Source organism: Micropterus salmoides, unplaced genomic scaffold (assembly GCF_014851395.1).
Source record: "Micropterus salmoides isolate LMB-PRFRI ecotype aquatic unplaced genomic scaffold, ASM1485139v1 Ms_hic_scaffold_6, whole genome shotgun sequence".
NCBI lineage: Eukaryota > Metazoa > Chordata > Actinopteri > Centrarchiformes > Centrarchidae > Micropterus > Micropterus salmoides.
This window is the reverse complement of record NW_024044348.1, coordinates 21,510,181-21,527,509: the sequence shown is the minus strand read 5'-3', so window position 1 is coordinate 21,527,509 and position 17,329 is coordinate 21,510,181. Positions and strand designations below refer to the sequence as shown.

The following is a 17,329-nucleotide window of genomic DNA, read 5'->3' as shown; positions in this document are numbered from 1 at the left end:
TGTTTGTGTGCTGCCCCACCACCAAATAATCGTAACGTGTGAGTATATGTATTTTTTTTTTTGACAGATTATGTTATGGTCATCCTTTGTGGTTACTTTCACCAAATTTTAAGACGAGCAGGCGGCGTGTCGTCTCCGTAGCTCTCCTCATCCTGCGAAGGTGCTGCCTGACAAGCTGAACGCAGGGAGTGTTTGCTGATAGATGACGTGGGCTGCTGAGTCCTTCGTGTCGGTGGCGCAAGATGGCTGACAGCGGAGCAGTGGCGGCGAAGAGATGCGACTCTGGCTCAGTGTCCTCCGTGAGTATGGAGACCATCTCCGCCCTGACGGAGCTGGAGGACCTGGAGAGGGTCTACCAGCAGCTCTGCGTGGAGGAGGTTCGTATAAACGACCGTTAACGGCAGTTTATTTGAGGTGAATGCAATGTCGTCATCCACGTAAACTTCCGGGGACGTCGCTGCTCCATAACACTGCTGAGGGAAAGATTAATCATGGTTAAAACAAACATAACGTAACGTTAATAAAGTTAATGATTTGTCCTTGCAGATTAGGATAGAGGAACGGTTTAACGTTTTCTAGATGATTTGCCAGGGTACAAATCACTTAACAACATCTTACCAAAATACCATGAAATGTTGAATATTTGCCACAGAAAGGGTTGTGGTTGTCGGGATTTTGACTCTAACGTTACAAAGTTTACATTTGTGACTGCTGGTTGGTAGTAAATGGGTCAGATAGTTTGTCCCGTCCACTAAATCTGAGTGAGATCTGATTGCATCATTACAAATGACCATCCTGAAGAAATATGCTCTCACCAAGGATGTCAGGTTTAGATTTAAACTCTCTTTTTTCATAGTTAAATGTTGTGCTGCTTTTAGTAAGGAAACAAATGACAGAACAAACACCTAGAAATGTCACTTTGAAATGTGTGTCCTTTATCTGCACTGACTGATATGAATGATGAACTCTATTTATAGTTCATTAATCACGTGAATACCTGTTTTGAGACTCAATGACTGGCAAGTATAGCTAACTGAGGAGATCATCACACTCTTGGTATCACAAGCTTCAAAGGAAATGACAGTTTACTGTTCATTTGTGCAAAGGAAAATTAATGGTGTGTCCATATGATGTTTTTCTAATCCATTTGTGCCATTAAGCACTTCAACTAAAGTAAGCAATAAATGATTGTTCAGAAATCCTGAAAATCTTACTAGATGGTGCCAATAACATAATGTACTAAGTCCTAGAAAGCCACAATTTACAAAGATGTGGAGTCCTATAATGAGACATTGTTAATCAACTGACCCTACACTTTCTTAAACTACATACATTCCGCATTTTCTAATAATTGACACTCCTTCCCACTACTTATCAGACATCTACATGCATAGATAATTACTAAATGTCTTTCATTTCTTTTACTTATTTATTTATGTTTTGATAGAAAACATGAAGGCAGTTGGACAAAGAAAAACTGACATATTAAAATGTGAAATAGTTACAGTATGTGTGTATTGTGTATAAGAAGCTGAAATCTAAATAAAATCAATAATCTCGTTGCTCATTACGTGTTTTGTTTTGTTCCTGTTATACAGAAAGAAGTGGAAGCTGAGCTGGACAGACTGGTGGGGCAGGAGGGGACCATTCACACAAAGATGCTGGCACTGCAGAGGATGGGGTACAGTTTGTGCAGATTAGTGTGGTTTCAAGGCACCTGATGACCATCATTAATTTGAGCTCTGTTTCTATGCTCTACAGGCCCAACCTACAGTTGATCGGAGGAGACGCCAGTCAGCTGTCGGGCATGATCACATTTACCTGTAGCCTGGCTGAAAACGTCAGCAGCAAAGTCAGACAGCTAGATCTGGCAAAGGTGAATACAAACACTTATTATATCTATCTATCTGCACTTTCAGGGATGTAACGCAGTTAAGCAATTTTAATAACTTTTTTTATTCACAGAAGAGAGTTTATTTGGGGCTCATATAGTAGATGAAAACACACCTCTGCGAAACTGCTGCTGATAGTGTGTGAGAGTTTTTTGATTCAGCTCGTTTACAGGTTGTATTTATTACAGTCACATACACTGATCTCTTCCGAATCAGGTTTTTTGCCATGTAGGTTTTTACGTACATGGAATTTGCCCTGGTGTTTTGGTGCATAACGGTCAAACGAAACATAGTAAGAGGAAAGAAAGAGAAACTGCAAGTCAAGAATCTTACGTAAAATAGAAATTTCCATTAACAAATATACAAAATACGTCTGTTTTATAATGAAAAGAGCTGTACAGTGTTTAAAATGAAACTGAAATATGTTCACAGTGTAAAGAATATGTTTCTGTTTTTGTAGACACGGCTGTATAACGTCATCCAGCGTGCTGACGATATCCTCGATCTGAAGTTCTGCACAGACGGTGTGCAGACAGCTCTACGAAATGAAGATTATGAACAGGCTGCTGCCCACATCCATCGATACCTTTCTCTGGACCAGTCAGTTATTGAGCTCAGCAGGCAGGGAGAAGAAAGTATGTGGCATCTAGATCGCTCTCATAGTGCATCGCTCACTATGCAGAAGTACTGTTATCTTATTAGACTTTTTGTGCTTTTGCACTGCACATTTTTCACTGCGCTGTAGGCAGCAATATAAATCAGCTGCAAAACAGATCAAATTGATGTAAATGGCTTTCACTGTAACACTGGCAATGCATCATGTCTACACAGGTAGTGCTGTGGATACCAGTTTGATAATGCTGCAGGAGGCAGAGCAGAAACTGAAGGTCATCGTTGCTGAGAAGCTGGATGCGGCTGTAGCAGCAATCGACCTCGCACAAGTGGAACGCTTTTTCAAGATCTTCCCTCTGTTGGGCCTCCACCAGCAGGGCCTCGCCCGCTTCGGCCAGTATCTCTGCAGTCAGGTGGGTTGTGTTTGTGGTCCTGCTTGTGTGCTTTCTTGACATTTATATCTGAGTATTTCTGAAAAACTTAATTAACTTTTGGTGGAGAGATAAGCCATTGACTAATGAACAGTTGGTAGCTTCATGGTGTGGATCCAGAGATAAAAAAAAGGAATTCTTTATGTTGTGCATTTTTCAGCATCATAAATTAGTAAAATGTTCCGACTCTGTAAGTACATGTGGCTGTCTCCTTAAAGAAAAAGAGAAGGCCCCGTGAGTTAATCTGATGTTGCATGATTGTCAGAAACACTCATTGGTTGATCATATGAGATCACAAATATAGATCTGATAAGCTTTGTCTTTTTTGGTCAGAATTAGCGACAGATATGTTATGTCTCACACAGCTTGCCTCCAAAGCTGAGGAGAACCTGGTCTTGGCTACAGGAGGAGACCTGGGTGACAAGAGAGCACCACTGGTATTTGCAGAAACTCTGACGCTGCTGCTGGAAGGTGAGAAAACAGGCCTGATACTCCGTTTGTGTTTATGTCACTTTCCTTTGTTTGCATGGAGAGTACTCCACTGATGTGTTGGTGTGTGTTTACAGGTATTGCTCGTGTCGTTGAGACTCATCAGCCTATTGTAGAGACATATTACGGTCCAGGCCATCTGTACACACTCATCACTCACCTGCAGCAGGAGTGTGACCGACAGGCCCAGAAAATAGTCGACAAGTTCATCCAGCAGAGAGGATACCACAACAAGGTATGTACGACATATGAACTGCATAGCATGGTTGTTTTTACTGCATACCTGTACGCACTGTGAACTCGTATCCCCACTGTAGTTTCAGATTGTCCAGAGCAGCATGATGAAGAGCGTGCCAGGGGAGAGGATTGAGCCTAAGTATTTGCGTTTGTCTCAGCAACATCCTGCGCTCCACTCTATGTTTGTGTCTATGGTGGTTTTGGTTTATACCTCCGTCTGCCATGAACAGGGAGCTGGACCCTGTGCTGACAGAAGTAACCCTGATGAACGCAAGGGCAGAGCTCTACCTGCGCTTTTTGCGTCGTCGCATGCTGGCTGACTTTGAAGTCGGGGATGCTCAGAGCGCCACACAGGGTAGTTTTAAATTCACATGTGGTGATGCATACTCAGATGCCTTTTTGAGATGTGGAACTAAACATCTATCTATTCATATAAAATATTAATGAGTTGGGTTTTTATTTTTAACAGAGCATCAGCAGAATGTGGAGAAGCTACTGAAACACTGCTTGCTGAGCAGGACGATGCAGGAGCTGATTGGCTACTACATTCCAATGGAAGAGTACTACATGAGAGAGTCCGTCAACAAGGTGCAGTATTTCTATAAGTACAGTATTTGTATATTTGAAAAAATAATCTTAAAGGGAAACTCAAACATCTCAATCATCTTGGGGAGTGCTACTGTATATGTAAAAAAATAAAGCCTTTTGTGGCTCCAGAGGGAGGTGTGTGAAATTGGATTCATTACCTCAAGTGATGTCAGCGTTGGTTGGGTCTGAAGACTACAGGTAGGAAAATGAGAACATTCTGAGGGTGTGGAGTTTGAAGAAGTAGAGTTTACCAGACCTCTGTAGCCCGCTGCTCATCTCTGCTGGAGGCAGCTCGAGGCTACATTAACCGCTATTTGCATAGCTCTGACTGAACTGTCTGCAGTTAGACGTTGCACTTTGGGTAATGTAGGCGCCATACTTTAACAAGGATGAATGATTTTTTTTTTATAACTTTCCAACATAAGTGCAACACTGTTATGGGAGTGCAATGCAAAATTGTTGTACTCAAAATTGGAGTACTCAGATTAATAGCTTTTATAGAGCTTTCACCCGCATTTCACGGTCTTCGTCACTGAATGGAGTTTACTCAGAGTTATTTATCGACTGAAAGTTCCAGAAAAGGCAAGTAAGTGGACATTCAGTGAGGCTTATTTTGACACAAAAGTCAAGAATGACTAGTACTTAGACCAGGATAGACGCCACGGTGTCTGAGTCTGTTGCACAACAATTATTGGTTATTTGATCTCAAATATATTTTTCAGATTCCACTGTGGCAACAACAATTTGCTGCAGGTTACTTATTTGCATTTTATTTATCTATGTTACATTCTTCAGTAAACAGACCTCACATAGAACCCGCAAGGCTTTATTCAGCGAAATGTAAACATACTACATGCAGTGTGGAGTGACTTCACTATGTGAATTTTTACCTCATGACATTCCTCCATCAAGAGACTAGGTGTCTTGAAGATTTTAGTTGAATATTTATTCTAGTCTTTTACAGAAAGGTTCACTTTACGTATTTAATATTACATTGCAGCACTAAAAACTGATGAGAAAAATACACATGCTGTGGTGTTTTAGAGGCTTAATGCAAATATATAGTTCTATGAAATAAGTTGTTTTGTTTTTTGTCTGTTTTCCAAGTAGATGTAAGATGAAATAACCACGTGGCCCTAAGAACAGATGTGAATTTATAACAGATAACATACTAGGAAATTGTTATCAATTCAAGTAATTCAATTGTCAGACTTTTAGGAGATTTTTGAGGAGAACATTGTATTTCCCACATTAAATTTAATATTTACTCATCAGAAAATTCATTTAAATTAATTAAATAAACTGAATTTAAAATTTCCTCCTCAGGCTGTTACTATGGATACATATGAAAAGGGTCAGCTGACCTCCAGCATGGTGGACGACTGTTTCTACATTGTGAAGAAGTGCATCAGTAGAGCTTTATCCAGCTCCAGCATCGACTGCCTGTGTGCCATGATCAACCACGCTAACTCTGTGCTGGAGTCTGACTTCAGGTGCTCAGTCTTTCACCTTCCAGTTTACGCATTCAACACTTCTTTTTAGTTTTTCACGTCTCATGCATGTTCCTGCTCTTTTTCTCTTCACCTGTCAGGGAGGTGTTGTATAATAAGCTGCGACAGGGCTTCCCAGCTACGACGCTTCAGGACATCCAGCGTGGCGTCAGCAGTGCGGTCAGTCTGATGCAGAGCAGCTTGCAGCAGGGCAAGTTCAACACACTGGGCATCGAGAGCACCGAAAACGCCAAGGCTGCATTTCTGGTAAGACAAATTCACACACACACATGCATACATATCTCCTCCTCGCTCTCAGGCTGTATTTTAGAAATTGTTGGCCGCACTATGACAAAAATTAAACATTCAAATTTTTGTACAAGGCTTTTTATTTTAAACAGGCTGCCATAATTTAAATGGGTGAATCAAATGCATGAATAACCTCCTCTGATTTTAAGTGATCCAAGTAGTGCTTTAATTTTTAAAATGTCTCTTAGCTGAAGGAAGCACTACTTCAAAAACCTTTTAACCCGTTTGTCAAAAAGTATATTGGAATTTCAACAGTTGGACCTTAGAGGTTTTGTGCAGATTATATTTTCAGAGAAAGAATAAGTGAATAGAACTGAATCATACTGAACTGTATCGGCTGTAAGAATCCTTAATTTCCACTCTTTCCATCTCAGGTGACTCTGAATAATGTTGAGGTGTGTAGTGAGAATATCACAACTTTAAAGAGGAACCTTGAGGTAAGTTACACATCAGTGCTAGCACTCTGCATCTCTTCTAATCATCTTTTCATTTATCAATTTCACCATAGCTTGGAAACGGGTTTTTTTATTTTGTTCCCCTCCCCGCAGAACGACTGCTCCAAGTTGTTCACTCAGGGCGCCGGCTCTGGCGATCAAGCCAAGATTGAAAGCTGTTTGTCCGACCTTGTCAACACTTCCACCAAGTTCAAGGATCTCTTACAGGTTGGAGACACACACATACATCGATCGGTGCTTGTCAACTGAGAGTTGTGTATGGAGTTACTTACAGTGTTTTAAAGGATTAGTGTGACAGACCACAGCAGACGGAAGCAATGTCTAAATTATTTATTTAATGGTAAAGTTACTGACAAAAAGAAGTACAATCCAATTTTGTTAAGATCTGGTAAGGTTTTTCCTTAATACATGTACATTTTAAGGAGAAAACTACTCAAATCCCTTATGTTTAGTCATTTTAAAGAGGAGGGATGAAAACCTCCTGCTCCAGTTGGAATTATAATACAAAACATGTATCCGAGGTCTTGTAAATGTGTGACAATTTGGACCCACTCATGGTACTATAAGCTTCTTTGGTTGTATCCACCGAGTGGTAAAAGTTTCATACTCTGATGTGATTGTATTTCACAGGAGGGCCTGACTGAATTAAACACAACAGCCATAAAGCCTCAGGTCAAACCCTGGATCAGCAGCTTCCTGTCCATCTCACACAACATAGAAGAGGTAATGATCTCATAATAGTGGCCAGAAATAAATCAGAGATCATGAAACATGTTGCTGTAACTGCTGTTGTTCCTCACAGGAGGAGTTTAATGATTACGAAGCTAATGATCCCTGGGTGCAGCAGCTCATTGTTAACTTGGAGCAGCTCATGGCGGAGTTCAAGGTATCTTGTCAGAGCAACATCTCAGTTAGGCTCCAAAAGGTCTGTTCTCCATTTTTTTTAAAACTTCTCTCTGTCTCCTCGCCAGACGGCCCTCTCTCCTGTCATCTACGACACGCTCACCAGCCTGATGACCAGCTTGATATCTATTGAAATGGAGAAGACTGTTCTCAAATGCTCGTTCAGCAGGGTGAGGAGCCGGGCTCGGCCACAAGGTGGCGCTGAGAACTCACTTCATATCACATAATTTCTGACACATGTGGTGAAAATCCTCAGGCAATGATTTATTAATGAGTCCAGAAAGAGCAGGAGCTTCCTCTTTGCACGATAGCATCGTAGTCTATTTTTAGCAGTGCGTTCAGGGGAAACCTAAAAAAAAAATGCTTGTACTTTATATGTTTGTGTGTTCACTGTTTCTGATCCTTGTCATTGTAGCTTGGAGGGCTGCAGTTTGATAAAGAGCTTCGGTCTCTTGTGGCATACCTCACCACTGTGACCACCTGGACCATCAGGGACAAGTTCGCTCGTCTCACACAAATGGCCACCATCCTCAACCTTGAGCGGGTAATTCAGATCATTTTACACACACACATAAACAGAATATACATCGGTGGAAAAGCTCATTTCATGTGTTTTTGTATAACATTTGTAGCAGTTTACACCAGTGGTTGAATGTAACTAATTACATTTAATCAAGTAGAAATTTGAGTAATTTCATTTTATGCTACTTTACTTCTACTTTGCTGCACTTCACTTGGAAAATATTTTTTAGTTACTAGCTACTTTATAGATTAGGATTTTATATACAAAACATACATGATTTTATGAAATATTATGTGTTGTTATAAAATAATGACTGACAAGATGTAAAATACTTCATTTAGCTCCACCTCGACCAACTACAACAGTAAAACTGGGCATCAAGGTGGCCTTGGGGTCAATAGATGCTGACCATGAAATAGCAGCATCCCTAGTTTAAGTCGGACCCTGGACCTTTTTTGCAAAACTGCCCTAAAAACAAATTACAGTAAAATGCTAATTAGACATTAATGTATCCAAAATAACAATTCAGTAATATGATATCTAATAGTTTAACACTCACAGGGGCTATTTTCTGCATTATGAGTACTTTTACGTTTGATACTTTAAAAGTACATTTAGTTAAAAATACTTCACACTATGGTATTGCTACTTACAGCATTGCTACATACTAAAGGATCTGAATACTTTTTGGTTTACACAGACTCACTTGTACCTTTTTATACTGCAGGTAACTGAGATCTTGGATTACTGGGGCCCAAACTCGGGTCCCCTAACGTGGCGGCTGACCCCGGCGGAGGTGCGTCAGGTTCTAGCGCTGCGTATTGATTTCAGAAGCGAAGACATCAAGAGGCTGCGACTGTAACACACAAACCAGTGTGCTGGTTTATCAGGGATCACCGTGCAGTACCCACCTTGTGATGCTTTTCACTAAAGAGCTCTGCACAAATCAATGTTTCTGTAAATGAACGTGCGCAGGACTCGGTAAAAATGACCGGGGATTTCTTTTTGGCGTTGCTCACCCTGGACATTTCAGACTCCCTGGCTGATGTCAGTCTGTGTCAGAGTTGCAGCTCAGCTTTTAGCGGCATGGTTTGTGTGAATGTGAGAGTATTCTCTTAAATGTATAATTAAAAAGAGTAACTGTGACACGCTGGGAGTTCCAACCTTTTAACCTGTAACTGGCTCTGAGAATCGAGGACACACTGGGACCGAGCAGAGGAGCTCTGCGGCTGTCGGTGAAACAGAGCAGTAATGAACATCATACCCATTAAAGTGAGAGAAGCAGGTCAGACAGCTGATCCAGCCTAGTCATTCAATATATGAATAGCTCCTTATCTGTGATGATGGAACACTTTTAACCTAATAAATTGAGAGCCACTGGGCAACGCCTCTGATCCCAGCCATCCGCCACATTTCACGAAGAGCTGCTCTATTGCCATGCAAGACCTGTTCCCAATCTTTTTTATATATTTCTGACACTAAATACAAAGCTGTGTTCAACAGGCAATGAAGCATTAAAAAGTGCTCCACTCTCATAATGTTCAGCCTAATTTCCTGGTCTAACCTTAATTCTCCGCACAGATTAAAGCAGGTCAGTGGGTATTTAAACTTTTGCTGAGAGGACGGTGCACAGTTTGTTGTCAACCCTCTACCAGTGTAATCAGACTCAGAACACAAACGCATGAATAGTTAGGAAAAGTGTGGCTTTAATGTAAACACAACATTCGATTGGCTCAGCACAAACATTCCACATGAGAGCAACCAATAAACTACCAAATAGGATGGGGGGTGCAGCACAAAAACATTCACAGTAAAAAAAAAAATCTGGTATAATCATAATATATATACAGTACGGTGCTTTTAAGGTGAAAATGGAGATAGGATATGGGGACTGATATGTGATAGATAAGAGTAGACGGGGACGGAAAGCTGAATTTCTGGGTGCACAGGTGAAAATGGAGAGCTGTACTTTTTCTCTGTGAGAAGAGAAACATGACAGACGGGGGGGGGGGGGGGTTCCCTGTTTACTGATCAGGGGAGAAGAGGGTTTAAAAACTCCCTAGAAAGAGGCTGCCTCAAATGATATTGTTCTCCTCGTGCAGTCGTCTATTTCTACACAGATTCACATCGAAGGGTAAAGCACCACACAGAGAACAAGATGTCATTGGAGGGCTGCTTTCTACCCTCTGAACTGTAGACAGGTTTCGGTGTATCCCAGTTTTTCATGTCAGGAAATAAATATGTGGCACGGGATTTCAGGAGGTAGGAGGAGGCATGTAGGGCATGAGGTTTAAATAAATAAATCATTCGATGATAATAAAATGTTATATCTGTTACTTAAATAAAGTGAGTTGATAGTATGAACATATGAGATATGATTTCTGATCCAGAATCTGTCGTTTTTCAGATGGTTGGCACCGATATGATGGGTTTTTTTTTTTAGATATCATTAGCTGATAGGCATTTCCTCACGCTACAGGAGGCCAATGGCAATGGACAGCCACTCTGAACAGAAGAATCCTCTCATTATGTTTTAAAGTAAAAGAGAAAACAGAGAGTGGAACAGACCTGCAGGCTACTCAGTCATGTGTGGGTCTGAAGGAGAGGGGAGCTTTGTCCCGTCTGAAAGTTAAAATAGCCTCCTTCCCAACCATGACCCTCAGCCACGAGTACAGCACCTCCCCAACAACACCATCATCTCCACCTTCATACACACAGCAGCTCTTCAAACGGAGCACAACAGGCTATATTCAGTACAGATATAAATGCCTCGAGACTTGCACATAAAAATGTCACATAGAGGATGAGACGGTGTTCCACGCTTGGGTTAAAAATTACATTGCACACTCCTCGCGTTGCATTTTCTGGGCTGAGTTTTGCAAAACAAGGCTCCAGCTGAATATACCCCTGGTGCTGCCCGCTTCTGACCTTACCAGTTGTTGACACAGTCATCAACAAAACATGAAACATTCAGCTTAAAAACACATTTTTATAAGACAAAATGGGTTGTATATTGAAATCAAAATAAGAGGAAGGGAACAAATCATGGCAATAATCCAGTGTGGTGTCTGACGGCAGCTCTTTGGGTCCATTTGGACGTGTAGAGTTACATATTTATGTGTTTAAGTATCATCAAAATTATCATTATTAACACCTCATACTCCTCATGACAACCTCTGTGCTTGGCCAGGCCTCAGTATAAGCCACACCCTCTAAGGTTGTTTGCAATAATGATGTCAGTGACGGCATCAAACACTACCTGGATGTTTCCTGTGTCTGTGGCACAGGTCAGGTGACAGTAGATCTCCTTATTGGGAGAGCGGTTCTTACTCTCAAACTGAACCTGAATATATGCAGTAGCATCGTCGTAAGTATTAGCACCTGGAGACAAAAGGAGGAAACAGAGCAGACAGCATGAGGCACCAGGGTTCATCACTACGCTCGTGAGGCAGCTCTGCTCAGAAATGAAGGACTCACCTGTGTATTCTGGAAAGCAGATCGTCAGCGGTGACTTCTTGATCTTCTCAGCAAACAGATCCTTCTTGTTGAGGAAGAGGATGATGGAGGTGTCGATGAAGAACTTGTTGTTACAGATGGAGTCAAAGAGCATGAGCGACTCATGCATGCGGTTCTGCAGGAAGAATGAATATGTGGTTTGTGTTACAGTGAGGAGAGTGCCTGTAATAGAAGGGCTCAAATAATGCCAGTGTAACAACTACTCCGCAATTTACCAAAGGGGTCGTCTATGGGAAGCAGTTTTAATTTATAGATTTATCTTTCAAATGTTTTTTAATGAACATCAACGAGGAACAGAACATTTAAAAGATTCCTATTTTTCTTGTTAACCCAGCCCCTAAGACCTGGCTGACATTGAACGCACACGCTTACAATTTATTCCAAAGAAGTAGAAAATATATAAAATATACATATAATATACAACAACATTTGATTTTAAATGGATTTTACAGTTTATTGGCGGTAGCAGTGGTAGTTTCACTGTCTGGCCTTCCTCTTTTGCCTTTTCTTTATGTTAAATGACATTTTTCTTCATTCTAATCAAAGATAGAGGGTGTTGCACAGATTGTGAAGCACTCTAAGACAAATTGGGATATATAAATAAGAACCTATGCTCTGAATATGTTTGACTTGACTTCAGTGGAGAGAGAAACACTGAAATTTTGCAATTCTTTGAACTATTTCTATAAAAAATGTGATGTGAATATAGACAAATACATCTACTGGCATTTTCAATCTGTAGCTATTAACCTTTTGCCTTTAACAGAGAGGGAACTTTAGAGATGGAGATGGGAATCAGAGATTGAAAGAGAAAGGGAAGAAGTGAGGATATCAATGCAACAAAGGTCCTCATCCAGACTCGAACTGGTAATGTTGCAGTTATATCATACGGATCGTAACCACTAGGCCATCGGGACGCCCTGATATCGGCCATGAATTGTGCACCAGAGGGATTCAGGCTGAATAAACCCAGTCACACTTACAGTCGTTTCATCTTCATGGAGCACTTGATCGTATCCGCTCAGAGCAACGCAGAAGATAATGGCCGTCACATCCTCAAAGCAGTGGATCCACTTCTTCCTCTCTGACCTCTGACCTCCCACGTCAAACAGCCTGGGGAATAAAGTGCAAGAAGTCAGTTCAGATCGGGAGCTATAATTCCTCACCCTAATCCTAAAATTAAACGGCAACAACAAAGGCCAAGTTGTTGACACCGCAGCGACTCCAATGAACTTTACCTGAAATGGAGGTTTTTGAAGGTGAAGTGGGTTTCAACAATGCCAGTGGTCTTCACTCTGGTTCTCAGGATGTCCTGCTCTGTGGGCTGGTATTCTGCTGCCCCGATCCGGTCTAGACTGTCCAGATAGCTGGTTAAAAGAGGAACAAAGATTAAGAAGGATGTGGATTAGAAGACTGGTGGGGTTTTTTTGTTTTGCAAATAGGGGTTCTTATGGTCCTTTTGCTCCACTCACTATTGAGCAGAGTCGTTGAGTTGGTATTCCCGGGCACGGTTGAAGCACTCCTGAGTCCCGGCGTCGGCCCATACACGCTTCATAGCAGTGAGAAGCTCTGCAGAGTACGGCTCTGTGTCTTCCATACGACTGACCACGTCGCAAACCAACTTAGCATCCGCCTGGAACACATTTCGTACAATCAGGGAAAGAGGAACATTTATTATTTATCACGTCTTAATGGTATAGTGGGATTTTGTTAACATCATAAATCATTTTACGCAATGATTTTCTTTAACGTAACACTACAAAACAATTACAAAAGCCACATATTACTAGACTGATTTCTTGAAACCAAAAGGAAGTCTGTAGGTGAACATTTCAGCTGCTCGGTTAATGTGAGACTAACTTTTCTATCCTTGTCTCCGAACTCGATGCCCAGTGAGTCCATGGCTCGGAGGATGGCTGCCAAACTCTGGATGGTGTTGCTGTAGACCACAGGCTTATACTGCTTCACGTCATCCCCAGAAAAGCCATCTTCATGGATAATCCTGCAAGCGCACACAGATGTTAGACACAAGCATGGACTAAACACATATCCATATGTTCCTGCAGATCTAAACAAGAGTCTTTTCACAATAAGAGCTTTTTCTGTCCCACACATACATTTTATACTCCTTTCTCCTTTCTTCCTGCCATCTCTACCTAAAATGCATCTTTAAGTGTGTCTGTGTAAAATGGGATGGAAATTGATCACATTCTCAGGTTGTGAGCTGTAATTGGACAGTAATGTGATATTTAAGCCATTTATAATTTATGACGGGCAATGGAGTGGAATCAGTCAGGGCACTAATCAATCACACTACACAGGACGCTATTGGTACATTTAGTACGACACAGTTTAACTCCTTATAATCTGCTGAACATTAACCTATCCAATAGCACACACTCCCCCTGACGTCCTGAAACTGACCTGCAATCCACATTTAAACTTCTGCAGTGTCTCTTTGTGATCAGCGATTGGCGTTTGATGAGGAAAACAAATAATGCTTGGATGATGGCTTCTACCTTTATTCGTCTAAGATGTTTTATAGCAGAGACCGACCAAAAATCAACAGTTGTAAGAAATTAAACATTAACCTTCAGGTGAAAGGAGCAGAGGTGCAGTTTCAAACAACAAAGGCCATTAAAAAATTTAGGGCTGCAACTAACGATCATTTTTTATTAGTGATTAGTCTGACAAGTAATCTCCTTGTCGATGAAAACTGTGGACAACGCATGCTTCCTTTTCCACAGCCCAAGGTGATGTCTTGTATTTATCAACCAGCGGTCCAAATGAATTCAATTTACTTTCATGCAAGACGACGAAAAGCATCAAATCCTCACATTTAAGAAGCAGGAACCAGCATATGTTTGGTGTTTTTGCAAAAAAAAAAAAAAGAAAAGACTAAAACGATTATTCAATCATCAAAATTGTTGCAGACTAATTTTCTGTCAGTCAGCTAATCGATTAATCAACTAATCATTTCAGCTCTAAAATAATTGTGGCTATTGTAGGATCTTGGTGGTTGAAACCCTGAAAGAGGAGGTGATTTTGTCTATATTGTGAGTTTAGTGTGTGTATGTACTTAGGGATGATAAGTGAATAGGTCTCATAGGCCATAGACAGAAGTTCACATTAATATACAGTTAAGGCTGCAGCTAACACTAATATTTATTATTGATTAATCTGCACATTGTTTTCTGGATTAACTGTCTGGTTTATAAAAAGTGTGTCCAAAACCAAGAGGTGACATCTTCAAACTTGTCATTTCGTCCAAAATTCAAAGATATTCAACTTAAAACAAACTTAGAAAACGAAGAAACTATACTCGCATTTAGCAAAGTCAGAACAAGTGACTTTTTGCCACTTTTGCTTCAGAGATAATGATTAATAGATGATCAAAATAGCTGCAGATTAATTTTTAATTTAATGGACTAATCGTTTTTAGCTGTATATCCAGGGTGTTTGCAATGGATGAAAACTTAGCTGAGCGATCACAGCATCTGAAGAGAGAAAAGTGTTAAAAATAGACACCACTGACATTTCTGCAGCTGAGAGTATGGTTTGTATACATCACCAATCAAGTTTTGTGTTGTGTTGTTTAATTCATATAATCCTTAATTGTGTACATATTTTCATCTATGGTTAGCCTACTATATATTTTTTCTGACCATTTTAATGTTTTTAAAATTGTTCTGGCAAATATTTCTTGTGGACTTTCTACTACATCAGATGTAGGTTCACTCTAATTGCAGTGATAAAACTATCCAGGCCAAGATAAAACCTTGTAAAGAAACTTCCACCCCTTATACTAACCTGCACAGCATGATGATGATGATGATGATGATGATGATGATGATGAGTGGACAATCACAGCAGTGCATACTAAATTTACACTCCAAACTTTATGACCCACAGTGTGCATAAAACCCCATCCATCTGCTGTCTGCTTAGACTAAAACTGACCCTGAACAGTGTTTGTAAATACTCTCTTGCCCAGTGTCTTGTGTTCATGGCAGAGCAGTGACTTATGGAGAACCAGGCAGGGAGGCTAATGAGGTGGAGGGAAGAAGAGGAAGCAGGGCATAGAGGGAAGGAAGGAGGGAGGGAGGGTGCAGTCAGTGCACTGCAGGCCGGGATGCGCTGAGCAGGACGCAGGCAGAGAGAGACACAATCCTACCCGCAAAACACTGTGAGAGATGTTTCACAAGAGAGAAAAATATACAATGGACCGAAGCTTTCTCCGGACTGAAACATCTAGAAACGTAACTAAGAGGTTTAGAGAAAACAACAGTGATTTAAAACATCAAAGAGTGATTTAGCTTAGACAGGGGAAGGTTCAGATGCGGTTTTAGAAGCCATATTTCTGCGTAAATCCGCTTTATACCCAAAGTACTCCAGGCGATATCGGGCACTTAAAGCCATTAAGATTAAAAGCAGAGGTATTCACTAATGGAGCTGTAGTGACCTCGATGTAATTCACACACATGCACGCACGTACACACACACACACACACACACACACACACACACACGCATAGAGGAACAACACCCACATATCCCCAGCCGCACACACCCTGTAGTCAAGTAAAATGCTCGTTAACTACATTTCAGCACCCAGGCGCTGAACAGCACCCTGGGACGCACCGGTGCGGCCTCCGCAGCCTCACTGTCGGTCTGCAGGAGGTGCTCGAGTCACCTGCACTGCTCCGGGGCTACGGCCTCTCGAAACATGGCGGCTCAACCTGCCTTAGCACAGATAGGGGAGGCGCAATCTCGGGCCTTTTACTCTGGCTGTGCCGAAGAGGGTTATAAATAAGCCAAAAAAAGACACTTACTTCATCTGTTTGACGATGGTGCTTTTGCCGGACTCCCCGCCGCCTGTAAAGAACGGAAGGCAGAGTGAGAGCCGGCAGGGAAATCAGTACCACGGAGAGCACCTCCGCCCCATGCAGTCCCACTACAGGCAAACCGAGCCGTGCCGCGCCGAGGCGCAGCAGCCCCGCGGTCGCAGAGGCTCTTCTCTTACCGAGCAGAAGCAGTTTGACGTCCTTGGCGGCGACCATCCCGTCCTCTTTCAGGTTTTTCTCGATGGCCTTGCTCCGGTCCAGAGCTGCGCGCTCCTCGGCGCTCAGTGTACATCCCATGTTTCCAGGCGAATGAGCAATCCCGTCGTCTCTCCGGTCCGCCCTGTCCCTCGCCGACTCTCAATCAATGCGTTGTCTCTCGCTCGAGCTCTCCTCCTGCGCTGTCCGCTACAGCATTAGGCCCGGATTGAGGGCAAAACAGAGCCGGGATCCAGAAACGGGTTTCTCCGTGACTCTGTATGCGCCTCTCTCGCTCCGTCTCCTCTCTCAGTGGGGATTGGGGGGTGGGGTCGTTGTGCTCGAGCCTGCGGGGTTGGGGTTGTTGTTAGGTGGGGAGGTGGGGGCCTCGAGCTCTCTCTCTCTCTCTCTACAGGGCGGCGCTGGTGGTGAGGATGACAGCGAGCGCGAGCGATTTCTTCGGTATCTGTTCACGAAGGCAGGCAGGAGGGGCGCGAGAGGAGGAGGAGGGAAGCAGGGCTGGCTGCGCGAGACTCACCTAACGCGGACAATCTCGCTTACGTCAGAGCCGAGTTTTAATCACGTCCTATGAAAGATAATTCAAAATGAATGAGCCGTCTAAATGGCAAACGTTGCCTTCTTGTTTCTCGGTATTAGTGGAAATTGTGCTATTGTTGAAAAATAAAAACGCACCGTCGCCAGAATGATTTTATTCTACAAACATAAACAGGCCTGAAACACACAGGCATGGTGGTGGACGAGAAGCACAAGACAAACTGTAAATGAGCCCTGGCTACATAAAAATATGGTCAGATAATCAGTTGTGGAAGAGTAAAACACAGTTT

The 17,329-nt window shown here is 42.1% G+C and overlaps 2 protein-coding genes across 2 annotated transcripts; one reads left to right on the top strand and one right to left on the bottom strand.

Moving 5' to 3' along the window:
- The first annotated feature begins 206 nt into the window (after positions 1-206).
- cog4 (component of oligomeric golgi complex 4) lies at positions 207-9,464 on the top strand. The gene is made up of 19 exons (XM_038700967.1): positions 207-377; positions 1,599-1,681; positions 1,762-1,876; positions 2,353-2,527; positions 2,724-2,917; positions 3,301-3,406; positions 3,502-3,659; positions 3,742-3,800; positions 3,892-4,016; positions 4,131-4,249; positions 5,576-5,742; positions 5,841-6,006; positions 6,423-6,485; positions 6,597-6,710; positions 7,134-7,226; positions 7,306-7,389; positions 7,475-7,576; positions 7,822-7,950; positions 8,657-9,464. Exons 1-19 carry the CDS (start codon positions 243-245, stop codon positions 8,789-8,791), a joined length of 2,322 nt encoding a protein of 773 aa, XP_038556895.1. The 5' UTR covers positions 207-242; the 3' UTR covers positions 8,792-9,464.
- An 895-nt stretch (positions 9,465-10,359) lies between these two features.
- LOC119889992 (guanine nucleotide-binding protein G(o) subunit alpha-like) lies at positions 10,360-16,934 on the bottom strand. The gene is made up of 8 exons (XM_038700969.1): positions 16,469-16,934; positions 16,278-16,320; positions 13,306-13,447; positions 12,918-13,078; positions 12,684-12,812; positions 12,429-12,558; positions 11,407-11,560; positions 10,360-11,310 (listed from the first exon to the last, which is right to left on the bottom strand). The coding sequence occupies exons 1-8, from the start codon at positions 16,584-16,586 to the stop codon at positions 11,123-11,125; spliced, it is 1,065 nt and encodes a 354-aa protein (XP_038556897.1). The 5' UTR covers positions 16,587-16,934; the 3' UTR covers positions 10,360-11,122.
- Positions 16,935-17,329: the final 395 nt, after the last annotated feature.